The sequence below is a fragment of the Hirundo rustica genome, chromosome 15 (assembly GCF_015227805.2).
Source record: "Hirundo rustica isolate bHirRus1 chromosome 15, bHirRus1.pri.v3, whole genome shotgun sequence".
In the NCBI taxonomy this organism is placed as follows: Eukaryota; Metazoa; Chordata; class Aves; order Passeriformes; family Hirundinidae; genus Hirundo; species Hirundo rustica.
The window spans coordinates 10,913,932-10,940,329 of NC_053464.1; the positions used below are offsets into that span (position 1 = coordinate 10,913,932).

The 26,398-nt window shown below is 49.3% G+C and overlaps 1 protein-coding gene across 3 annotated transcripts in view; it reads right to left on the reverse strand.

The window, feature by feature from the left end:
• Nucleotides 1-26,398, reverse strand: part of ADAP1 (ArfGAP with dual PH domains 1) — a 46,577-nt gene that overhangs the window by 14,197 nt on the left and 5,982 nt on the right. Inside the window, exons 1-4 of one of the 3 annotated variants that reach the window (XM_040078791.2) lie at nucleotides 24,000-24,051; nucleotides 23,578-23,708; nucleotides 22,028-22,119; nucleotides 13,307-13,389 (exon numbers count right to left, since the gene is read on the reverse strand). In XM_040078791.2, coding sequence (XP_039934725.1) covers nucleotides 13,307-13,389; nucleotides 22,028-22,119; nucleotides 23,578-23,708; nucleotides 24,000-24,024 — 331 coding nt within the window. In that variant the 5' untranslated portion in view covers nucleotides 24,025-24,051. Of the gene's footprint in view, nucleotides 1-13,306; nucleotides 13,390-22,027; nucleotides 22,120-23,577; nucleotides 23,709-23,988; nucleotides 24,052-26,398 lie in introns of those variants that run through there. The other 2 variants (XM_040078792.2, XM_040078790.2) reach the window with 2 other exon arrangements.

The window sequence follows — 26,398 nt, forward strand, 5'->3', positions numbered from 1 at the left end:
AAGATTCAGCAACCTGCAGCTGCTGAGGCTTCAGCTCACAACACCTCCAAAGCACCAGGAAACACCTGGAGGTCTGGATTTCACACAGGCATCCCCAAACCACACCTGGGCTAAAACAGTCCCTGAGCCTGAAGAGCTTTTGATGGATCTCTTCCCTACACCAATAAATAAATCCTCACCCTAGGCAGCTGCTCACACAGAGCAGTCCAAGCAAGGATGAGATGAATTTAATCCCCCAACAGAGCTGTAGAGAAGTCAGCAGAGAAGTTCACCAGAGACTTTAGATGGGTTTAGGACTCTCTGTTCTGGGGCATCCTGGAATAGAGCATTCCCCCACACAGGCAGCATTCCCATACAGTCATAACTCATGGAAAGCCATTCTCACATGCACGTAGCACTCCTCTTTTTCTGCTTTGAAGAGAAATCCTAATGGCTTCGAGCAGATCTGCTGTGGTGCTGCTGTTGGCTCCTGGATGCCTTTTATCAAGCGTTCAATGCATTTACAGTGGAAACTTCATATAGGAAAGGAGAATTTTTTAATTTAGGACTCGTTTCTGTCCTGGCTGCTGGTGTTCCAGCTGTCCCAGAAATCAGCTGGTACACGATGCTCTGGCAGCTGTGCTATCAAGGGAGGAGCATTTGGCGGCACAGCCACAACCTCCAGGTTGCACAAGGACATTTGCACACCTTGATTTTTCTAGAACTATCACTTCCCATTCCCTGGAGCAGCATAAGCCCACTTCATGTACTCCTGGAATTACATAAATCAAGGCCAAATTACGTCCCAATAAATCATCGACCAAAATTCCCCCTGCCTTGGCTAGGCTGAAGTTTTCTTCCACCCTTTGCAATGCGCTAAAGTTTGAAATTCACTCCCTGCTGAGCAGCCTCGTTGTCTTTTAGGTATTTTGGGGACATGCTGTTTGTTACTGCCGTGCCACATGTCCCTCAGGGGCTGCCCTGGTTTTGAAACTGGAGGTGGCTGCTGTGTCTGCACCTCAACAGCAGCAGCTTTGGTGAGACCAGTCCCATTTAGCCAGCTGGGGAGGCACCTCCCTGTCCCACTTCAGTGTAAATGTGTGAGAAATGGAGGGTGGGCAACTCCTCTGCTGCAGCCTTCCCTGCTGCACCAGAGATTTCAAGGGGAAAACTCAGATGAGCTCACTATAGGGGGAAAATGCAGGTGGATGTGGGCTGGTTTTGGCAAGAAATAAGCATCAGCAAATGCTCTGGTTGAGAGTTGAGGCTGATCTAACTCAGCTACATCTCTGGCAAACTCCAGAAAAAGACATGACCTCACCCTGGAGAATGTCCTTTATCTGGTGAGAGACAGAAACCGCCTGACCCAGCGCGGGTCTCCAAAGTAAAATGGATCTTTCTTTATGAGAAATTTAATTAAGCTACCATGAGTTGCCATGAAAACAGCCTTTTCCATGTTCCTTGTTATCCTATTGCTTCCTAGTCACTCCCTTCTCATTAGTGGAAGAAAGATGCCCCAGCTTTTTGGTCCTTACTCAGGGAATGTGAATGCGCACAGCAGAAAATCACTGAGAAACACCAGACCTGGATAACAGAGAGCTACCCTCATAAAGCACAGAAAATACAGAGGGATGGTTCTCCTATTCTTTCCTTAAATGTTTATCACCCAAGACATGGAGAACAAAGCCTTGTACCTCTCTTCAGCTGTCTCCAATTGGTATAGGTCCATTTATTGACTGCAAAAACTTCAAGGTTACAGGAACAGGCAGCCTGAGCAACATCAAAATACACTAACTCAAGTTGCTTGACCTCAAACAGGGAAAGCTCAAGGACAGAAGCGAATCATGATAATTATAGGTGAGGTGTTTCACATATCTATTGATCTTCTGGTCTGTCCTCTCCAGCTGGACTGACTCTCCTGGGAACAACTCAGGGAATCCCCAGGGAGCATCCAGGGCACACCCCAAAACACAGGCAGCACATTCAGCTGCCACGGGCTGGAGGGGCTCAGACCACCTCACCCAGGAGAAACTGCACTAGCTCAGCAAATTCAGCCAACCCCAAAATGACCACAAATTCAATGCTTTTGATTTGAGTTGATAAATGTAAATATTTCTGTTACAGGATGACACAAAATGAAACAACATTTCTCAGGTGTGCTTTTCTGAGAGGGGAAAAATATTTTGCATAAAGCCCTTAGATGGAGAACAACAAAAAAATAAAAAAGACCAACCTCCAACTATTTAAAACTTCATGGGGCAGCCCTTACCCCTTGCAGCAAGGCTCACACCCACGCTGCTCTGCTTCCCCTGCATCGAGCAGCGCTGCTGCCTTGCTTCTTGCACGAGAGCTGCTGCTCCTTGGCTAATTATAGAAGCTTGGATCAGAGCTGTGCTGAAGGCAGCTTGACAGAACCAGCTGTTAAAATTACAGCTGGATCCTGAACTAGCTGTGAGCATCCGGCTTCAGCTCTCAGTGGTGCTAGCCCCTTTCCTTGCTTGGCCATCTGCCCCTCCTCCCCTAAGTTCAGACCCACAGGTTCTCACCTGCAACTTTTGACTGCCTAAATTTTCGGCTTTAGGGGAGTTGAAGACATCAGAGGGTTTCTCTTTGCTAGATGTTTTTCTTCCTACAGCAGCTATCTGTAAGATCCATCACCGCCCCATCACTTTGTCACTGCAATGTTCATGGATTTCCTGGAAAGCATAACAGCAGTAGCTGGCCTCTTGCCATAGCTCAGAGAGATAGGAAAAAAAAAAAAAAAATAAAAACGCACCAAGTTTAACTCTAAAAGAGAAGCTTTTGCATTTGGAGCCCTCTCCTTTGCCTTCTGGCGGCAGCTTTGTGCTTATCAAGGCTGGGGCGTGGTGCAGCATCTTCCCTCGGGTCACACAGAACCCCAGGAGGCAGCAGTACTCTGTCGGAGGGGTTTGTCCCAAGCCTGAATCAGCATTTCCAAACAGCTCCTGAAAGGCACTGGGAGGCTCCTCCAGCTCCTGGTCATATGATGCTGGTCCTGTGGAAATGGCAGCACATCCCAGCATGGGAGCGATGCCCTTGCAGGTCCCTGTCACAGCCCTGCTCCTCTTGCACAAGAAATAATAAGACAAACCACGCTGTGATCTCCCCTTGCGTCCTCCTCCTGAGTCTAGCTTGTTAAACAGCCCTTTGATGTGCCTTGTCTCTACTGCAGCAAAGCCCTGTCTGATGGTTACACCACCTGTATTGTGAAGTTGTCGACACAGAGCGAGGCTGGGACCCACCACAGGCAGCTCCCCAGGAGAGCCCTGCCCAAACCCACTGAGGATGCTGCACTGGGTGCTGCCAGTCTGGCTGGGGGGTAGATCTGCTGCTGGTTTCTTGAGTGGTTTTTTTTGTTTTTTTAAATGGATCCATTCCTTTCCAAGGCAATTTGGTTCAACATTTGTTCACTCACTGTGTGAGTTTCTGCTTTGCTCTGGGTGAGGCTGCAGAGAGCAGAAGTGACCTGCAAAGCATCTCCCCCCATCCACTTCCCATGGCAGCAGTGCCAGGGCACACCAAGGCAGGAGAAGAAGCAGACTTCTGTTTTAAAGCAATGGCTGCATTTCCCTCAAACCTCCAAGGAGAGGATGGGGAAAGGTTTCTTGGAGCAAGAGCTGACACGGAGTTGTGCAATGTTAAATGCATAAAGGATTATACTGGGAAGACATGAAAAGGAGACTGAGCATCAGCAGTGGGCTCCCATCTGCTTCAGCTGAACATACTTTTCTGTAGAATTTCCTCCTTCAGACATTTCAATCTTTCTCCAGAGCTTTCATCTCTAAACTCTTCCTCCCTGTTAGACAAAAGGTTTTCTGGGGGAAAAAAACCAACAAATCAGGCCTTAATCCCTCTTTTTTGTGCCCCAAATCCGCAGCACAAGTGGCAAGGCACGGATGGCAGACTTCACACACCCCACCGGGGTCACGCCCTGCTCCTGGGGCTGCAAATGTCACACCTGACACACGCCAGGGGCTGTACAGGTGAGGAGCGAGCAGGGGGGCTCAGACCCACCGAGAGGGGCTTCACCTCCCTGAGAGGGGGTGGGGAGGGGGCAGCAGCTGCCCCGAGCCTGGCTCCCAGCGTGACTCACGTCCCGGCCCTGGCTGATGTCAGTGCTGGAGAACAGAAGCCTCTCTGTGGCTGGGCAGCAGGAGAAGGAGGTTTCTGTGCCAGGCAAGGTTGCTCACTGGAGGGAGGCTCGTGTTTTAACCCACTCCTGACCACAGCACATCAGCCTCCAGTGACCCTGGGGTTGGGCTGGGCTGGGAGAGCTGCAGGGTTTGCAATGTCCATCAGGCACTCACACCCCAGCCCTCTGATGGAAACCTCTGGACAGGGGCCACTTTTGGGGGGATTCTGTACAGCACTCAGAGCACTGGATGCAACAAAACGCTCTTGAAATGCTAAAATGCTCCTTTGAAAAGACAATAGTGGAGGCCACATCCTTTTTGGAAAGGGCTAGAGCCCCGCTACCACTTGGCCTGGCACTCTGCATCCCTCCCTGCCGTGCTCCCCGCTGCTCCAATGACCACAAAGAAAAGCATCAGCAGAACCTGCACAGCACCAAGCTCACAGCAGGCTGCAAACCTCGACCAAGAAGCCAAATTCCCTGATACCATCCCTGCCTGGCTGTGATGCCAAACCACTTCATCCTCTGGGACACTGAGACAGGGCAGAGGTCCATGCCAAAGAGGTGCAGCATCCCTGTGCCCTGGGCTCCTCATTCAGCCCCAAATCCAGCCTGCTCAGAGATCAGCCCCACCTTCACTGCCCTGGGTACAAGCACACACAGCCTGGCAGCACCAGTGCCAGGCAGAGGAACTGCTCCTGGTGCCAGCTGGGAAGAGTGAAAATGCAGCCAGGCTTTGGCACCCAGCCAGGCCCTTACAGACAAGGGCAGGACTGAGTGCAGAGATTTGTAACGTGGTGAAATTTGCTGAAATCCGGTGAGAGCCAAACCTGGTGCCTCGGTTGAGCCACATATGGGAATCGGCTGCTGGGAACTGACTGGAAATGGTGATTTAACAGGAGGCACCACTGATGCAATCCTAGCACGGGCACCAAGCACCAACACACGCTGCAGGGAGCTGGTGCCATGCCTCCCTGCCACAGAGCATCTCCCCCTGCATGCCCAAATCTCTGCTTGGCAAAAGCCAGCATGAATTCTCGACGAAAAAACAGGCTATCCTGATTTTTGTCGATTTTTAACCACGCTGCTATTACTTTTTTATTTCCATCTCTAAGTCTACGAGGAATCTTCTTACAGAGATTGGAAAGAGAGGCTAAGACAGCACTAAAAACCATCCCACAGTGAGGGATGCTCCACAGATCCTGTGACAGCCACGTCTACCCAATGCACACTGCTGCCCTGAATCACAAAAACAAGAGCTTCCCATCAGTGGGGGCAGAGCAGAAAATTACGGAGCTTCTCTCAAAGCCCTGCTTTAATACTTGAGCCTTTCAAGCATCAGAAGAGAATTTAATCCATTTTACAACTAGCATCAGATAACAGTGACATTAAAAAGCAGTCGGAGGCAAGCAGCAACTTCTTTTTGAGGCTATTAAGTAGAAATAAATTAACTTATTTCTTCATATTGAAAATTCCTCTCTACGGACTAAAATCAAGGCCGGCTAAAGCTTTTGACAGCTGTTTGCCCATCAGCCACATCTGCACTGAGGTTAAATAGAGATTTACACTGACAGAAACTTCTGAAGAACTCAGACCTTTGGATCAAGACACAGCCAGTATTTTCAGAAGTTCAACTCACAAAATGTTAGAAGAACCAATTATAATTAGGCTTTTTCTACATTTCTATATATGGTGTAAATCAGGAGGCAAGTCACTGGCATTACAGGAAACATGCCAGCGAAAGAAAGCAGAATGAAGGGAAAAACAAACTCTTTCTTTGCACGATACTACTCACTTTACAGACACACGAGGCAGCCAGGGCTTTAAAGGCCATTTATAAATTTGCAGCATTATGCGGCACCAAAGCTTTTACTGCGCTGCCCGGAGCCTAACGCGACCTGGTGTTTATATACAGCGACATTTCAAACCTCACCGCCCTGCCCAGAAACACCTCCCCGGCTTCGGGCAGGCGAACATCGCTCTGCAGAGATCCCGCCGCCGCTTCCAGCCGCGAGCAGGGAGCAGGGATCAGAAGCGCCCCGTTTCCAGAGCGCGGGGGTGCCGGGAGCGCCGGGGAGCGCTCCGCTCGGACCGACCCGGCAAAGGGCGGGCGGAGCCACGGCCGCTTCGCTCCCGCACCCAAGGCTATTTTTAGCACGAGGAGATGTTGTAAGCTCGTAAGGAACTGGGGGAAGGGAGAAAAGGTTTAAGAAAAATAATAATTAAAAAAAAAAAAAAAAAAAAAAAACCAACCCACCACCGAAACCGATGTTGAAATGTTTCTGTACCGTGGCCAGGTCAGAGAAGGGAGGAACGAGCCCCGCACCGTGGCCAGGTACATCTGCCATCGCCACGGCAGCACGGAAATGTTGGAGGGTTATTTCACACACACCCCAAGCACAAAGCAGGCAGTGTGACCCACGCTCTGGAAGGCAGTGGGATGCTCCTGCACACCCCAGGGCACCCAGGCAGGTGACCTTGCTTTGCACCTCTGTGCTCTCCTACAGCTCGCAGTGCCCTGACAAAGCCCAGAGAGATGCTGCTGATAACCCTCGACATGGTTCCTTTTATCCCTTATTGCTCCTGTGAGCTGTTTCCTAAGGAACCAAGGCTTCGGTGAGCATTGCTCATCCATCTCTCCCTCTGGCTTTTCAGCATCCTGGATAATTTCAGCCAGATGTGGCTCGCTGTAGCTGCTGAACACTCCTCTCTCTTTCCCGCTTATAAAGCAGCGGGGTAATTTACACACTTAAAAAAATCATCCTCACCCCTGAGTTTTGCAGGACCATCCTTGGGGTGGGGCACTGCCCCTCCTTCTGTGAGGGGCTGGCATTTCCCTGCTCTCACCTTACCCCCGGCCATCCCCCATCCTGGCTGTTTGTACAGTGCTTAGCACAGCATCACCCTGACCCCGCTCAGACCTTCACCTGGGAAAAGCCAGGAGAGCTGCCCTGGCGTTGGTGGAACGTCAAGAGGAACGTCAGCCAAGGATGTGGGCTGCACTAGGGGAAAAAACAACAGTGAACTAAATCTTCCTGCTGGTCTGCGTGAGAGAAGCTGAGATGGCAGCTGGCTGCCATCCTGACCACACACATGAGCTGGCTCAAATCCTTCCCAGTGCTAAAAGCAGCTCTTGATTTAGCTGACAACACCTTTGCAAGAGAGTTTTGGTTTAACTATTATTTAAGATGCAAGTCTGGTGTCTTGCCAGCAGTTAAAGGACGCTGCAGGAAGGACCTGTGGCACTTGTCCCCACTTGCAAAGGGAGGTTTCACACAACAGCTGTGTCTCACACTTACCAAGTCACTCCCACAGGGTTTCTCCCTCCCCACAGGGGTGATGCTCTGACTGTGGAGCAGGTCCAGAGGGATGGAGCAGTGTTCCACATAAAGACTTTCAGACAGCATAAAGAAATAGGGGGAAAACCCCAACAACCCACCTTTGCCTCTCTTGCACCTCTTATGGGAGCCCAAAACTGGGAACGCTGTTACCACAGCCCTCACACCATCACAGTGCCCTGAAGGGGCACTTTGCTCTTTCTTTAAACCTTCCCACCAGCACCCTTTTCTCTTCTGCTTCAGTGTCCTTCCCTGCAGCACCGGAGCTGAGCCAAGCACGAGCAGGGCAGTGAGTTACTGGCACAGGGATGCCTGTGTGTGACAGGACACTGGAGAAACGCCTCTCTGGAGCAGCACACTTCCACCACGACTTCACCCCCAGCAGCGTGCAGCATTAAACTCCTGCAGACTGCACAGAAGGTGCCCAGTTCCCCTGAGCCTGCAGGTCCTCTCCACTCTCAGCCTCTCTCCCTGCAAGCACCCACGGATCAGAAGACCCTGCTTGTCCCCAGCCACCCATCCTCGCACCCACAGTGCCACCACTCCTGTCCCCACGCCGCCTCCACCCCTGGGCTTTGCAGAGCAGAGGGAGGGGATGGCTCCTGTGTGGCTTCACACCCCTCTGCACAAGCACCTCCTCAAAGACCTCCAGCGCTCAGGGCTTAGCAAAGGCCACCAGGAGCCCTCAAGCTGAGCTTTATTTCTTTGCTCAGTGCTTTGGGCTGTCTGACGTGCGGAAAACCCCGCGCCCTCCCAGGCTGCCATTAGCACTGCTTTGCTCCCCTGGTGCTGCTCAGCCCTGAAATTTGCTTCTGAGGTTGTGAAAAAACCCACGGCAGAGCTGGTGCCGCTCTGACACCCACAGCTCCTCACTAGCTGGAGGAAATGGGGTAAGAGACAGCAGAGCATCGGGTCTGTCAGTTAAAATAATTGGATTTTAGCTGCAACACTGCTCACTGTTTTGTCTGATGAGGCCCAAAATAAACTGCATTACATCACTGCAGGTCACACTGAGCTAATAAGGGTGTCTTCCTCTCACTGAGAGGACGTTTTTGTGTCCCCTGTGTCTTCTCCAGTGCTTTGCAGTCAGAGCTCCTCCCGACTGTGTGAGTGCAGGGGAAAATTAATTCAAACTGCTGCCCGAATTATGCAAGAGCCTCATGGAATGGAAAGTGCATATTAACAGATTTTACTATTTTAGGGTGTTCTTTTATGTCTCATAATTTATTTTGCCATCATATTTGCAGACAAATAGGAAACAACGCATAAGCCAAGTAATCCTCAGGGTGCTGACAGAAGATAGTACAAGGAAATAGGAGAGAAATGCTACCTGAATAAACCACAGCTCACCTGAATAGGGACAATGTGATCCAGCCCACAGCGCTACAAATACAGGAATACAATCCAACAGAGACCAAAGCCCCAACCATCACTGATTTGGCTAATATACCCAAAATTTTGCCTGTATCTTCCAGCTTTCTCAGCAGCTCACAGGCCACCTCATGTTGCAGTAACACCACATTATTTTACTCTGCAACCCAACAGGTCATCCCATCCATCTGTGGAACTACCAGGCAAATAATCCCAGTCCTCCAACTCCCACCCCAAAGGACAGGGTTTAAACCTTCACCTGGTGCAAGTCTCCATTCCTCCAATACTTTCACGGGACCTATGACAATTTTTATCAGCTGAAGAGCCCCAACTTCCCAAGACAAATGAATGAGAGCAGTGAGGTCAAAGTTCAAAGAGCGAACAGTTCCCTTTTGCTTTCTCTTGGCCACGTTCCCATTCTCTCATCCTTATCTTGAGATGCACCAGAGCAGCTGCACCTTGACCAGTTTATACCATCACAGTGCTCCAGCCCCGAGAATACTCTTACCTTTGGCTTCCTCCACCCCTCCCTTGGTTAAAATAAATCCCTTGATTAAGAGAAGTCAAGAGCACTCAACTGAAGTAACTTTCAGCAAGTCCTCTGGGAAGCACTGCCATAACTGCCATCTATCAACAGCAGCGGAAAACAACCAAGCTTTTTAAAAACGGTCAAAATATTTTTAAAATTTATCAAGCCTTGCAATTGCCTTGAGACACGGATCCAGACTCTGATGGCAATTACAGCTGTCCCTTGTTTCTAGGAGAATTCAGCACCCATGCCCCATTAAACTCAGTTAGGAGGGACAATTAGCTGGAGACTGACAGTAATTTTGCCAGTTCATTTACCAGAAGGGATAAAGCCAACCTAAAACACGCTCATGTGAGACTCTCAAGACTGGTATTGTTCTGTGCTGTTGTACAAGAAATGTACTGCTAGAGAAAGGGATGTGGCCATGGTGTTAATTAGGATTGCTGGGGTGTAAATAATGTTCTGTTTCATAAAATCTGGCTAAGGCAAACAAATTATTTAGCTCATACTACAGCTGAATGAAGAGCTCAAATGTATAAGAGGGTGTCTCAGAATCGATAGTGGATCACTGAAACATTTAACCACAGTTTTACTGATCTCCCTGCACCATCTGAACCCAGCCTGACTCCTCACTCTAAAATCAATGGTGCTGATATACCCATTAACAACAGAACCATCAGTCTGAAACACTGACGGGGCAGAGGAGCTGAGAGCTGGGAACAGCTCATGGCCTGGTGCCCCAAGGCTTCCTAGGGGAGCAGGGAACTCTAAATCTCCCTAACAGGAGTCCCCAGTGCGATCTCCCGAGGGTAAGTGGCTGTGATGTACAGCAGCACATCCCCAGGAGGGGATACGTCACTTAGGGACTGCACCAAGACCTGTGGATCCCCAGCCACGGCTCTTGCCAGGCTCGAGAGCTGATTTCAATGCTCAGCGCTGCCCACACCGGGGATTTCTGCACGTGGGAAGTGTCTTTGTCTCCCAGCTCTGATCCTGCTACCTGATGCAGATGGTGCATCACTGCGTGTCTCATGAGGCAGAGGTTCCCCAGCAGTTTGGGAGATATGCAAGACCCTTTGGGGCAGCTGGTGCCTTTACATCCTACACTGCCTCTTATTCGCTCCCCTCCCCAGCAGCTGAAGTTTGCTGCATCCTCCTGCCAGGCTTCTCTCAGCCCTGACCTGCACATCTGACACTCCTGTCCTGAGGCTCATTTCTCCTAAGTCTGGCAGTTGAGCTGTGATAGCTTCTGCTTGGCATCTACAGGCTCCAGACAGTCTCTCCCCAAAGGATACTCTGAAAAACACCGAATTTCTGACCAGGGTTTCATCAGGCTGCCTGGAAAAGGATGTTGCTCAGAACTCTTACAATATAGCATTTTCTTATTTTTTTATGCAATTATTGAACAAATATCAGAATGCAAAACAGCCCCTGGGACTGGAAAATGGAATTAAATCTTCCAGCAAACACGAGAAAATGGATGCTGACATTTCTATTAGCAACAAAATGTTTCATGCTTAGAAACCGGTAACCTGACACGGCTCCAGGGAATTCAGGAGGGTGAGGAAAAATGATCTGAGACAGCGTTAGGAAGAAACAGAGATACAGGTAGACTCCAGTGAGACACAACTGGATGCAGGGTGGGCAGGAGGGCGCCCTGGTGTCGGTGCCACCTCGGTTTGTTCACAGACAGTTCAGGTCAACAGTGGAAAAAAGCAGCAGCCCAGAGCCTCTGCTATCCCCAGCCGTGCTGAGCCTGCAGGACCAGGCACAGGAGACCCAGCACCAGGAACAGCACAGTGACAAAACAGCCCCGTGCTGCTGGAACGATGCAAGAACTGCCCAGCACACCCAGGAACATTTCTGCTGGGACATGGCCCAGTGCTGGCCTTGGCAGGGTTGAGTTCAGGGCTGGACTCGATGACCTTAAGGGTCTTTTCCAACCAAAATCACAGTGTGACGTTCAGTGTGCTGCTTTCCCACAGGACACAGGGCTCTCCATGGGCTCCCTCCTCAGGACACCACCCCAGGAAACAGCCCACACACCATCAGCTGGTTTGCAGGGCAGCCTGGAAGAAGGAGCACTTTTTGGCACAGGGTGAAGGACAGGTGGGCAGCTACACCTGGGGGCTGTGACGGTGCAGCAGAAGGGGAAAGCTGGCACTGGGAGTTTGGTGTGTGTGCGCCCAGCTTCGCTTTGTTGTAACATCAACCTGGCTCGCCCTAACCTGGCCAAAGCTCCCCTCGGAATTTACTGTCCAGAAGAATCAACAAATGACATCCCAGCTGGATTTGGGAGATAGTGCCCTTCTCAAAGACGATTCACAACCGAAAATCTCTCACACACCACGTACATGATGCCCACCAGCCTGCTTCTCTTCCCCTCCTCCTCCCCAGAGCGCTGCTCGCTGAAAATGGCTCACCCTCTTCTCCTCTATTCTGTATTTAATGGCTTTTGAACTTCAAAGAGAGGTGAGAAAACCCTATCACTTCAGCATGAAGTTAAATATTATGCAGCCACATTACTGAAGAACACCTACAAAATACGCTGCTAAAATAAACTCCCCTTTGAATTCTTCTTATAATATCTTTCAGAGAGCTCAGAACACGCTGCCCTTCTTCCCACACAGCACTGAAGCACCTACTTCACTCTACCCAGGTACACACTCTTCTTGGAGTCAAAAGGACTCATCGTGTGCTTAAAATTATGCATTTTCCTCGAGTACTTGGTTGAATCCCAGCTTTTGGATCCAGAAGTTGCACAGTAGAAATTGGAAACATTGTTCTTGGTTGCGTATTACACACACATTGGCAGATACCTTCCAAAGTTATCTAAGAAATCAAACTATTTATTGTTAATAGAACACGTCCTACTCCAGCAGACAACTTTTTAAAAAATCTAAAATAAAAATGTGCCTAACGTACTCTCTGTGAATATGGATACTCCCCACACACTGTGTGCCTCATGTACACAATACAGCAGAGCTGAAATGCTCAAAACATAAATTGAGAATATATGAGATCAGAATTTAATTGTGGTTTTCATAACAGCAAACTGCTGGAGCTACCTGCATATTATTAGCCTTGAAAAGCATCATGAAAATAATATTTTAACCTTTAATCTGTAACATGGTCTTTGCTAATAAAATTATCCCAGAGTCATCCAAGCACAGAGTTGGTGTCAACTACTTAATGTGCAGAATAAATTAAATGCCACTTACATATAGCAAAGAAATGCCCAGCTAATTTCCTGCACTTTCATGCTGGTGAGCACAACAAACACAGCCAAGCTCTGTGTCTTCTCTTCAAATCCTGCCCTTCTGCAAGAAAATCATCCAGCCCACTGCTCTGCCACCCCAGCCCTTGCAAGGCCACTGTCACCCTGCTGAAACGAGCTCTGAAATGAGCTCTGTCACACCAGCTGCACCTTTGCAGCTCCAGAACTCTGAGCTACAGGGAGATGCAGTCCCGCTGCTGACACCTGAAGCATTGTGCAAAGACAGCGACAGCTCCTTGGGAGAGTGGGGGACGTGGTGCACACACACACACACATCACCCAAACCAGGCTGGCAGTGCTACCTCATCTCTCCAGAGAAAAGGCCACCTCGAGGATACAAACATCCTCCATCTCCACTCAATCCAGCTTCAGAAACAAACCCACTGGTGCTTGTCTGACCTGCTCCTGGTGAACAGCCCGTGGAAGTCAACAGAAAGACTCTTGATAACTGATTTGTTTCTCTCAGGTGTCCAAACTCCCAATATTCCAAATCAAATACAAGGAATGCCAGGCGGGGTCTTGTGCAAAACACCACACTTATTTCTCCTACTTAATGGTATGTAGGCAATAACCAACATAAAGAACAAATAAACAGAGAGGAAGAAAAGGGAAGGCGCTGGACATCAAATAACTTATCTGCCAAAAGTGTTTTTCACTACCTGCAGAATAAGGCTCCTGCTTCTCACTGTGGATGAACTCCTTTCGTTCGTATTTGGCTCTGATCCACTGTTCCCGCAGTAGTCTGGAAAAAAAAAATACAGAGAAAAGGAATCATGGTCCAAGATAACACTAAGAAAGAAGCCAGAACCATGAGTTCTTCAATCAAAGCACAGGTGTGATTTAGAAGTCTTCCAAAACTTGCATTGTACAGTCTGGAGTCAAAGGTTTCTTCTGCTTACTGTTGGACAACAATAGATCATTTCCTCGTACATCCAATTTTATTGGAAACTTATTTTTAAAAAATGCAAAGATTTAGCAGAACAACCTGCCCCGCCCCCCCAGTCAGCCTCTGTAAAAAATTCCCTCAGTATATGAACCATTTTAGACCTAATTTCCTCAGGCCACATTCTTCAGTGAACAGGGTGAGTCAACGAAAAAACCCAGCTACATACAAAAGAGAGATTATTGTCCTGAAGATATCAGTACAGAAGCAGAAGGTGCTGAAAACCCACCTGGCCAAGCTCCTCCAAACTCACAGCCCATACCACCACGTCTAGGGAAGCAATCTATGATGCATGGCAGCAAATATGATTAAAAAGTCCTTTACTTTTAATACTGAAATGATACCAATGATTTATACACCAAGACCTCAACTTCTAAAAAGGAAAAAAATACCCCAAAGATCTTTTTTTTTTTTTCCTATTTTATTTCACCATGAGCACTTAAACCACTGAAGTAACTTTGATTTAGGATATGCCGGAAGTTGCTTGAAACCATTTTTAACTGAACTTATGTCTTAATTGCCCTGGAACCCTAAATAGCCCAAGCAGGCAGATCACACTCAGAAATGAAGGCATGTGTTATCCCAGCTTCACAGCAGACATTTTGGAGCAGCCTACACTGAAGACAGTAAAAGATCCCCCAGCACCGGCTGTGCTTTGTAAAACCATCACATTTCAACACATCAACTTCTCTGCCAATGAAAACTGTTCACATGCTTAATCACCTTTTCTCTTTTGCTGATTATGCAAACTAAATGGTATCTTTTCAGCAGACATGCTCCAGGAATATAAACATACCAACACTGCTTATGAAAATTCATCTCCAGGTACAGCAAACACATTCAATAAATCTGCAAGACACTCTCCAGTGAGAACTGTGGCTGTGATTGGTTTCCTGGCAGTAAAGGAGGAAATAATTAAATAGATTTTGTTCTCCCCATTGTGTCAGCTTCTTGGTTGGGGCACCAGTCTTCTCAGGGAGCACCACTGCCCCCAAAACGCAGCTGTGAGCTCCTGCTGTGATACAAACAATGCCCCAAGTCTGCCTCTCCCCTTCTGCTCCTGTCTCCACGACTGACCTTTAGCTGTTACACACCTGCAAGTTCGGCTGTGAGCTCTGCACACCCATCTCCCCTCTGCTGCCACCCCGTGCTCTGCTCTGCTCTGGGTGCAGCCCATCCTCAGGAGGTTCAGCTGCACTTTGTACAATCACAGAACGGCCTGGAAAGGAGCTTAAAGGTCATCCAATTCCAACTGCCCTGCCATGGGGTTGCTCAAACCCCATCCCGCATCCAAGGGGGCTCTTTTGGGTCCAGCAGGATGCCGCTCCTGGATCTGACACCCACAAAAGAGAAGCCTGATGACCCTAAAGGTGGCACCCAAATGCCTGTTCTATAATGCTGTCGTTAATCAGCAGAACTACCGAGATTTAACCATAAAATAAACCCAAACGCTTGAATTTACTGCCCTTTGTGCAATTTTTCCTGGCCAGCTGCTGCAGACAGCTTGTTATCACTGAAGCCAAACTTGGACCTTTTCAACAAGATGATTAGGGATCGAACTGGGAGCAAGAAAATTCACACCACCCTCGGCTCCAGCTGACGTCAGTGGATTCAGCAGGAGCTGCAGCTGCTCCGAGCCTCTGAGAGTCAGCCTTGCAGCATGGGCCTTTAAATACACTATAAATGAAGATTCGTGTGCAGCAGTGGGAGAACGCTGCTGCTGTAGGGTGCAGGTTGTGCACCAGGTGCACTGCTGGGCTCATCCCTGGGGCAGCACTTCCCCGCAGGGCTGGATAGCCCACAGCACTGCTGCAGGGATCTTGTGCAAGAGGGCAGCCCCGGGGCAGCCAGCAGGCACCATCCCCAAAGGGGAGCCCTGAGAAGATGCAAAATGCTCTCGGGTGGCCTCTGTCAGCATCTGGCCCTGAACACGAGTGGCTCCATGGCAGCTCCCGGAGCACACGGGAATCCAGCTGTGCCACCTTCCCGGCAGCTTCCTGCCAGTTCACACACTCTTCCCCTTTCCTTCTCATCACTAACCCATGCTCTTTCAGCAATCGTTTCCCAAAAGCCAGGACACACCAAGAGCAGCCCACGGTTTGGACAACTCAGCGCAAGGCCATCAGCTGCAGCTTCTGCTCCAGTGGTTATTTATAGAAAGCAGAACAACTCCAGTAAAAGAAACCAAAACAAAAAGCCAACTAGGACAGCGAGGAGCTCACCATCTCCCTTCACTGCAGGAGAGAAGCTGAGCAGGGATTTGAGCACATTCACTCTCATGGACTGGATGCAATCCTGCCATAAAAAGCTGCTGGTGCTAAACCCCAGTTTCACCAGCACAGCTCTGATGAATTCATACAGGAGCAGGAATGTGTCCTGGGATCTATAGGATCTGAGAGCAATTGGAGGGCAGGGACCATCCAGAAGACCCTCAAACCATACAGGGATTGTATGAAAACAGCCACAACTTTCAGTAGGCTGCTGACCTGATCCTAAATTAAGTATATCTTCAGCGGCTATCTGTTGCTGTGTTTTAGTTGAAATGTACTTTTCCAGGCGTGAATATGTGAAGAACCCAGGGCAGACATCACATACCCAACACAGGAGCCGCCATCCAAATCCATCGTTGACTCCAAAAGCAGTGACCAGAAAGGACTGTAGTGACAGCCCCCTGGTATTTTACTGCATTTCTGGTGATGGGATAACGTAGCAAATAAGCAAATATATTATATGTGTTTGTTAGAGAAAAGTGAGTGCATCATTCCTGAACTGTGGAGATGCACAGCTTTCAGGATCAACTCCAAAAGCTTTAACAGCCCACCTAAAGTCTGTCAGGCTGCTGGTTACAGGGAACTTGTCATTTTTTGGCAATTAGAACAGAGAAGTCCTTGTTACTCATCAACAGCCTAGAGGCAAATCAAAAAACCCCATCAGCAAAACAAAACGCTAAGGAAAACCACATTTCCAACAGAATAAGGGAAAATTCATCCCCCAGATGGGAAAGGGCTGGGCTTCACTGAGGGGGCAGCAGCTCCAGAGGCTGACAAAGCACTGCCAACACCTTTGGAGGCACTTTGTTTGCTTTCCTGGCCACCCACGTGAAAACAAGGGCTCTGCCCAGGGGCCAGCGAGGAAGGTTCCAGAAGAAGCCACTGGAGCAGCTTTACCTCAGTCCCACCTACTCAAAGCTCACAGCAGAAAGCACCACAGGCAAAGCTGCTCAAGCAGTTTAATATCAAACTGTGGCTGCACAGCTTCAGCGTGCTGTGTGGAGGAGGTGCTGGCCAGCCAAATTCAGAGTCTCCAGTTTATTTTTCCCCAAGACTCTCAGCTGGGCTGGCTGATGCACTCCAGAGCACACCCACAGATGCTGCACGGCCACTGCAGCTTTTTTGGAGACACGTGACAGACAAGAAACCCCAGCCAGAGGTGAAAGTGGCCCAAAAAAACCCAGCCAGAGGTGAAATTGGCCCAAAAATCATCAAACCACCACAAATTACCACCGTCCAACTCCATCCTTGCGAGGCACCATCAAGTCCAAGAAAGACAAAAGAAATTAATGCCATCCAGAAACACCATTTCCAGAAGCCAAATTTGTAGCTTCTGGAATTTGTCAGAGGTTCTTCCAGCGAAAGCCAATCTGCTTTCCACAGGCAGCTTGGTGGATGCAGCTACGCCAGGTTTCTGTCAAACAACTGCTTTAATGAAATTTTAAGTCCGAGTCCAAATTCTTTGCTCAGACTGCAAGGAGAGCCACTGCAGCGCAGACTAAAAGCCTGTCTAGCTTCACTCCCTTTTTCCCATCTAGTAAGTTCTTGCTGTGAGGACTTGCTTTTAAAGAGCTTTGTGGAGGCATGAGACAGCTGGAGGCTTCTTGCAGGCTCTCTGTGCATCACCTCCGCTTGTAGAGCCTGAGGATTGATGTGCCATCCCCCTACCAAGAGCAGCGCCCAACAGCAAGCTGCCAGAGGAGAGCAAAAAAGACAGGGGTTTGGCTCTCAGGGCATAAAACCCCCTTGCATTATGGATTTGGAGAAGTTAAAACTGATTCTGAGTATGCAAAATCCTAACATTCTCAATTAAAATGCTAACTGGTTGCTTTTCTGTTTGATTGCTTTACAAGCACAGTCCAGTTCACCCCAACGCTATTTTTCAGAATGGTTAAACACCAATTAAAAATGTGTAGGGAACAGCTTCAGTCAGTACTACCTTAACCTCGTAGCAATTTCCTTTGGAAATTAAAGAATCAATATGAATTAATAGGTTTACAAGCTAACAGCAAAGAGAAAACGAACAAGAAGAGAAAACCCTGTGGCTGGTGAGGATTGAAGGGCTGGGCAGAGCTCAGCACTTGGGTGACTCAAAGAATTCCCAAGGCTGAGTGCCCAATTTGAGCCACCACAGGAGGCTCCATCCCTTGGGAATGAAGTGAGGAGCAGCCACCCCATGTGGCCACACTGCAGCACCTCAAACTTTACACCCAAGACATCAGGCACTTCTGAAAACTGCGAATGTAAAATCTGAAAGCACTTACTAGTAACTAGGAGCCAGAGCAAAACTCAATTTTGCACCTCTGGCCATTATGTAATAAAGTTTTTTATATCTATAACAGTTTTTATTATCTGTAAAGTACTGGCAAGAGGAGGTGACAGAGGAAGTGGTGAGGAGTTTGCACCCCTGACTGCCACTGTGCCCCATGCATGGGAGAGGAGGGGGACATGCTGACCTTCTCTCACCAGACTGAGGTGATGGGCTTGGTAGCTCCTCTACCAAGTGTACCAAACTTTAAAGGATTAAAAAAAAAAACCAAAAAAAACAAAATCCAGAGATCTACCAGGCAATTTCCCCTCTGCACATCTTAATCAATACCAAAAGCCACTTCAGCTAATAACTGTTGTACTTTAGATGAGTACATGGATGACTCCTCAAGATGTGTGCCTCTCTGACTGATGCCTCATCTCGCTCCAGATACAACAACCACCCAGCACAACCCAGGCCTTCTCATTCTGCCCCATTTTTCTGTGCTGACAGTCAGCATCGAATATTGAACTGTTCTGCACGAGGAGCAGATGTAGCTCCCACTTATCCAGGCACAGAGAGAGGAGCAGAGCAAAGCACTGCAGCTCATTCTCAATTCCACAGGATGAGGCTCTGCATCCCCAAATCAGGCAACACAGAACGATGGTGAGTATTGGACAGGGATGTACTTCCAGCTCTGCAAAAGCCCAGTAAGAGATTATCTCACTTTTTTCTATTGGTTTTCAGCCAAGTAAAAGACTGAACAAAGCCCTTTTCCTTTACTCAAGAGTACTTGCTGCTGGGTGGTGACTCAAAACTCGGCCACGTACTCGCAATGTATCTGCCCCAGAAAAATCTGTTTCACAGCTCTCCATCTGCTGCTGTGGTGTACCAAGCTGGGCCATGGCCACCCATGAACATTCAAACAGAGGTTTTGTGGTTTGAATTCCACACCCAAAGCTCTTTGGGCCAACACTGCGGTGGTGTAGGAACATCCCAAAGTCTGGGACTCATTTCACTGTCAGGGACTCGCCAGAGGTACAGGAATTGGATGTTCTGGCCACTGTCCCTGGGGCATGGGCCAGTGCTGGCAGACTGAGAAGATGAGAGGAAAGGACAGAAGAGGATTTTGTTGTTGTTGTTATGGGTTTTTTTGTTTGTTTGTTTTTTGGGGGTTTTTTCTATGAACAGCTGGTAAACTTTCCCTGGGCAATTCCAGAGTACTCCTCCAACTTCTCTGACCTTTGCCAAGTGTCATGCAGAACCAGGAAGCCGCAATGGGGTTTTCTGAAGGATACAGAAGCCAAATGCAGCAGGCAAACACCACAAATTTCCCAAAGGGACAACCACAACATTGTAGGCAAGAAGTAAAAAGGAGAAGCTGGCACTGCAGCACTTCTTCCCTCCTGCCCTGAACTTCACAATTCTCCATGCAACTAAAGCAGAGGGATTCCAGAAACAGCATTACAAAACTAAGAAGCTCCAAATGAACAAACAGCTGCCCAGGCACTGCAGTTGTCCAGCATGTGCTGCTGTTGGAATTAGAAGCACCAAAACCTCCCAATGCTGCAGAACGTGGTTGGAATCAGCGCCAGTGCTGGATGGAGGTGCCACCCATGGCAATGCTTCCCAGGGCTGTGAGCTGGGAACAGCTCATGCTATTGCAGTGACTGGACTGCAGCGAGGCGGGGGAAAAGCTAAATATACATCCCTGTAAAAAGCAGCACTCCCCTGCACTTGTTTAGCATGCATCTGTTGAGAGGCACAGACGGCCCTGAACTAGAGAAAGAAAAATACAACCTGGCACAGCATCCTTGAGACACTCCCAGGGTGTAATGTGCCCACAGCTGCTGACCCTGCAGCAGTGTCAGGAGATTGTCTGCCCCTGTGAGAGGTCACATCCAGCCCACTGCATCCTGCTGTTATGGCAGAGATCCAGCAGCGCTGGTCCAGAGAACCCCTACAAGAGCAGAGCTCCAGGCTGAGAACAGAAATCAGGCCATGAAGGCTGGTAACTGTCCCAGTGCACAAGCTGGGACCAGAAAAGGGTCAGAAATTACTCTTCCAGCTGCTCCCAGCAAGACCGGCCTTGCCTCATCCTCCCAATGAATCAGGAAATAATCAAAAATAAACAACAACAACAACAAATCCTTTCAACCCCCCGCTCCAGCTCCTCGCAGGTTCCCAGCACGGTGCGGCTCCATCAGCCATGGGCAGGGCTGGGGATGCAGGAGCTGCACCAGCAGAGTCCCCAGGAGCTCAGGCTGCCCCGGCAGGGTCCCCAGGAGGGTCCCCAGGAGCTCAGGCTGCCCTGGCAGGGTCCCCAGGAGGGTCCCCAGGAGCTCAGGCTGCCCCGGCAGGGTCCCCAGGAGGGTCCCCAGGAGCTCAGGCTGCCCTGGCAGGGTCCCCAGGAGGGTCCCCAGGAGCTCAGGCTGCTCTGGCAGGGTCCCCAGGAGCTCAGGCTGCCCTGGCAGGGTCCCCAGGAGGGTCCCCAAGAGCTCAGGCTGCTCTGGCAGGGTCCCCAGGAGCTCAGGCTGCTCTGGCAGGGTCCCCAGGAGCTCAGGCTGCCCCGGCAGGGTCCCCAGGTGGGTCCCCAGGAGCTCAGGCTGCTCTGGCAGGGTCCCCAGGAGCTCAGGCTGCCCCGGCAGGGTCCCCAAGAGGGTCCCCAGGAGCTCAGGCTGCCCCGGCAGGGTCCCCAGGAGGGTCCCCAGGAGCTCAGGCTGCCCCGGCAGGGCTGTGGCTGGAGCTGAGCCACGCCTGGCACAGCTCCCTGCAGTGACACGGCTCTGCAGGATGGAGGGAGGCAAACAGCACCGTGGCAAGGCTGAGCCCCCCCAGCACAGCACAGCCACAGACCTCTGCCAGCCCCACAGCAGCAGGAACCCAAATGCTCGTGGTCTCCAAGCAGCTCCTGCTGTCTCTCAGCCTGAGCCCTGCAAGGGGAGCTGGGTGTGACAGACCCCAGAGCTCAGGGAGCTGCCCTGCTCCCTGCCAGGCTCCTCCAGGGATAGGTCATGGAAAAGAACCAGGACTCTGCTCCTGGGCAGCCTGAGCGTCAGACAGGCATCCAACTGAGCTGAGCTGAGAATCAGGGGCAAACAAAATCAAAATCCCCTGGAACTGTGTTTCTCCTATCAGCCTTGCTTCTCCAACCCCACCATAACAAGCACATACAAGTCTCAAAATGGCACAGCCAAACTGCTGGGATTCTGGAGCTCAGAACGTTGCAAAAATGGATGCCCTTTTCTTGTCAGGCCAGGCAGCTCCACTCACATTAAAAAAAAAAAAACAAAAACCACCTTGGCACATGGCAGGGCTGGACCCTAAAATCCAAATTCAGTTCATCCCCTTGCACCCTGGATGGTACAGCACATTCTGGCTGCTCAGCTCCTTCCTCTGCAAAGTCCACCCCAGCTTCCTAGGGAGGTTTACTCCACACTGTAAGAGTGACACAGCCTTTTAGCTGCCTCCATGGAGGAGATTATTTGTCATCCAGGTGAAAAAAAACCCAACACAACCCCCAGTATTTTTGCATTACAAATAACCCAGCGTCTCACACAGCAGATTAGCAAATTCTGCTTTGATGCAGAAGGGGGATTTTGAAGAGACAGAGGAAATCAATGGGTAGAAACTGGCATTCTTGTAGCTTTAGAAACTTGGAAGAGTCTGGGGAGCAAACAAACTATTGACTCCCCTGCATCATCTCAACTGTACTTATTAAATAAGATCCCACGCGTAGCATAAACTCTACCATGTGCATGCAGAAGGAAAAACATTTTCAGGACCTTTTAGAAATGAAACCTCCACTGTGGCTAAAAAAAAAAAAAAAAAACAAGTATTATGCTAAAACTAAAGTATTACAGAGGCTGCAGCTGCACAAACAAATAAATGCTGTTTACCAGCAGAGGTATTTACTTACTGGCAGTCAAGATATGTTGGTTTATAATAAAACGGTGGCATTTTAGATTCATATTTTGCTTTTGCTACATTGTTTCCATTCGAGGCCATAAACTGTAAAAAGAGGAAAAAAAACAGCATTAAAGAAACGTAAACAGCATTTTCCTTTATTCTCTTTTACTTCTACAGAGCAATAAAATTATTGGGATGGAGGAACCTGTTCTCTTGCTGAGAGGTTTGCCCAGGACTGTGCACGGAAGCGTTGCTGCAAAAACCGTGCCTGCAAACCAGGGCTCAGAAATAAATATTGGTTATTATTGCTGGGGATCCTACAGCTTAAAATGATGCTGAGGACATGTCCCAATCCCAGCTGCATGATCCCCACAGGAGCAGGAGGCAGCACAGAGTGGCATTTCCCCCTCACGGCCGGGGGAATCCAACATGGGAATTTGGGAAGCAGAGAGCAAAGAACCTCACACTGGATTTTAGTGTTACAGCTCCAGCAGGGTGATGGCCTCTGACAACACATCCTGTGCTTCACTTGTGCCAAAAGGATGATTTTGTTTTTGCAAAGTCATGGCAGCTACCTCAGGAAGGAGCTTGAAGTGATAGACAAATAAATAAATAAACAAACAAATAAATATATAGAAGTTCTATCTGCCTTGACAGCCCTCCTTTCCAATAAATAAATAAATATGTAATGTTTCTAACTCCCCTGACAGCCCTCCTTTTCTTCTGATACACAAATGGCTAGTTGAGAAGTCACCAAAGAAAACTACTGATTTCCTTATTCCTACACTTTATTTATTGAATTTCACTTTATAAGTGTTAAAACCCCACTCTTTTCCAGGCAGCCATGCTAAATACATTTTGTTTTGTGTCAAATGCCAAGCATACAAACAGAACAAGCAGCTAAGCTTTTTTTTTTTTCTTTTCTGATTACTGTCATGGTGTTGAATTTCTCACATTTACATATTCAATCTATTCCCCCCAAAAATATCAGGGAAGGAAATCCCCATGCAACACTATCACTAACTCATAAAACACACATGAGGTGCAGCTTTCAGCAAAACCTCAACTTTACACACAGAGGACAGAAATCAATGACTGGTAGAGTCCTTCATGCCTTTGAAGACACGAGTAGTCAAAGCAGAAAGGTTTCCTGGGTGCCTTTAGCAGCACCACACAAATCTAGAGAGGTGTGGGGCATAAATAGAGAGAATTTATACTGGGAGGGTTTGGTCTTTCAAGCTGTGAATTTAAGAGGAGCAAAGCCAGAAATAGCTAAGCTGAGCCGGGGTGGCAGACCAGAGGTCTAGTCTAGACTAGAGATAATTGTAAGAAAGAAGAGAAGACAAATCATTAAAAATTAGTGATTTCTGCACTCTACTTCACTGCCATTTTTCTAGGGGTGGGGGAAACAAATCCTTCAAGGTACGGGCTTTCCATTTCAACCAGCATCACAGCCCTCGTTCCCACATTCCTTATCTAGACGTGCTCTCTGAAATCACACTTGTGGCACCTCTAGAGAGGGCTGCAGAGGGCAGAGCCCCGAGCCCCGGGTGCACGTACCTCCACCTGGGCATCGTCCCAGTCGTCCAGGCGCACCGACTTCACCTTGCTGACCTGGGGAATGTTGCGGTGGATTCCTGAACAGTTCAAGCAGATGAAGATCCCGAGGCTGTGGGATGCCCAGTCCGGGTCTGGAAGCAAGAAGGAAAGAGGGAATTGCAATCGACTGATCTTTAGGGTTCGGGGCAGAGGGAGGAAGGACAGGGCACGGCAGAGGAGGTCGAGAGTAACCAGGTCTGATGTCCCTGAGTCTAAAGGCATCAGATAAATGTACAAGGAAAATAGATGTTTATATTGATAGGCATACAAATTAAACTAACAGTTAACAGATCTGCAATCCCCAGTGCAGCTGTTAATCCCCAAACCCCAATACACAGACAAGTGCACGTGCCCGACACCTCCACAACTCACTCCATGCTCACATGAAGAGAAGAGGGGAATCTCCATCTTTCACGAGGAAATTCCACCCAAACACTGCAAGGAATAGAAACTACATCATCTCAGGGAAGCAGCTATGTTGCTCCCTTTTTATTTATTTATTACATGTGCTCCACACAGAGACTTTCCTCCCACAGCTGCAGCTCCCAGCTCTCCATGCCAGGAGGTTTCCAGCCCTTTCCTTAATGGAAAAACGCTGCCAGTGGTAGCTCTGTACTTTCTCTGAGAAAACCACGCACTGTTTACAGCCCCGGGCTGACATCTCACACAAAGCACTGTAAACACGAGTCCCAAATGCCTCCAAATTCCTCCCTGGGAGAGGCACTGCCGGAAGCAGGGAGACAGAGGGGCTGGAGGAGGGCAGGGGCCGGGAGCAGGACACATCCAGCAGTGTCCCTGGCACTGCCTCGCCAATAAAGCCAATACAGGGATCTTTGTTTGAACTCCAAGGCAAATGTCAGCGCCTGCGGATCCAGCTGAGCCCCAGCTGAAAGAGCTTCGCTGCAGGTCACCCAGTCAGACACTAAATCCTCCATCCCCCTAAACCCACAGGGCTGGGAGCTCCTCAGCCAACCCATGGCATCAGGCAGTCGAGGGGTAAGGGCAGAGTCTTCCCTTCTCAAGCTCCCTGCCATCATTTCTTCCCCCACTGTAATCACACTGAACCCTCACTCCCCACAGCACAGCAATTATTTATAAGAGGCAGGGGAATGTGCTTTCTCCTCCTTATCCATATTTAATGCTCTGGCTGTGTCAGCACAGGGAGCAGGCTGGCATGGGGCAGCTCAGCTCCTGAGGGGTAACCAAGGGCTGTCACCAGCCCTGCCTGCAGGGACAGCCACCAGCACACCCTAGGGAAGGACAATTCAGTTCTCCAGAGGTGGCTCTGCTCAGATGCAAACCCCAGCACCACGTGAGGATTCCCATCACACACAGCTGAGTGCCCATGGGAGAGGGGAGCGAACTCCCAAGCTGATACAAGTCCCATCAGCCGCCAGCAGACACAAAGATGGGGATTTTTTTCTGTTTCAGATGATCTCCTGTCCTTATCCCAGACTCCAGTGACTACAACTCAAGCCTGGCAAGTGTAAAACCAGCCAGGCTGATCTAAACCAGCCAGTGCCAACTTAGCCCCATCCAGAAAACTGCTGGGTAGTGAAACCCCCAGAACAAGCTGCCAGGGCAAGTCTCTCTGAAATGTCACTGTGACCATAATTTGAGACTTCTCATGGCTCTTGCTCTCCTGGCTGAGGACATCTCACAGAAAGCAAGGCAGCCCAAACCTTTCCCAGGTGTTAGTTGGAAGCCAGAAGGAATTTCTCAGCATCACCTGAACAAACCATAGGATTCCGGAGCCATGCGAGCCCCGGGGCTCGTGCTCCCCTGTGACCTCCCCGTGTCACAGCTCTGCCTGTGCACAGGAAGCAGAGGGTGGAGGATTCCCCAGCTCCAGCTTCTGGAGGGCTCTGCCAACGCTGCTTCCCCTTCTCTCAGACCCCCTGCACCCGTTGCACCATTTTCAAAGAAACCCAGCCAGGAGCCCGCCACAGCCACGCATCTTCTGCAGGGACCTGCGACACACCCGGGCACTGCCAGCCAGGGCCAGCCCCCACGGCTGCAGGGATGCTTCTCCAAAGCCTTTTAAGGGGGTTGGGGCTGTCAATGGCTGTGCTGCATCCCAAACACATCATGGTTCCTCTCTCTTCCTGCTCTCCAGCACAAATGGTCAGCTCAGGGACAGAGTGGATAACTCCAGAGATCCCCAGCCTCAACTTATCACAGACTCCAACCCTTCAATCCACTGCACCAGAGACAAGCAACATTTTATCAAACATGAAAATAAAATTTCGTAAGTGTCTTCACACAAAGCAGTGAATTTTGAGGCAGCACCATCAGTTTAGAGAGCCAATGACCCCAGGCTGCATGGCTGGCAAGATGAGGCCGCCACAGAGAGGTGAAGTCCACCTTGCTGCTGGACACTTCAGCAGCTGGAACATGTTCTCCATGCTGGACATTTCTGGAGTTCAGTAATTTTATTATTCTGTCTGGGCATGTGCCAAAAAAACTGCACTGAAATGGCAATATGTCATAATCTGGGCTTTTTGGGCATTGCTCAAAAGAGATGATGTTTTTCCTAAGCCTCCAGAATTTTGAGCAAACAGCAGTGAAACCTAATGAAAAGTCTCCAGCATGCCTAAGTTCCACACAAATTACTTTATTCCATTATTTCAAGCCAAAAGGAATAAAAATGAACGAGGAACAACGGGAACATTAAACCAAATACACTGTTGAAAGTGCAGAAACTCTTACCCTGAATGACCAATTCCAGCTCTAAAAGGCTTTCACTGCCCAGTGTGGTGGAGATTCCTGGTAACAGATTATA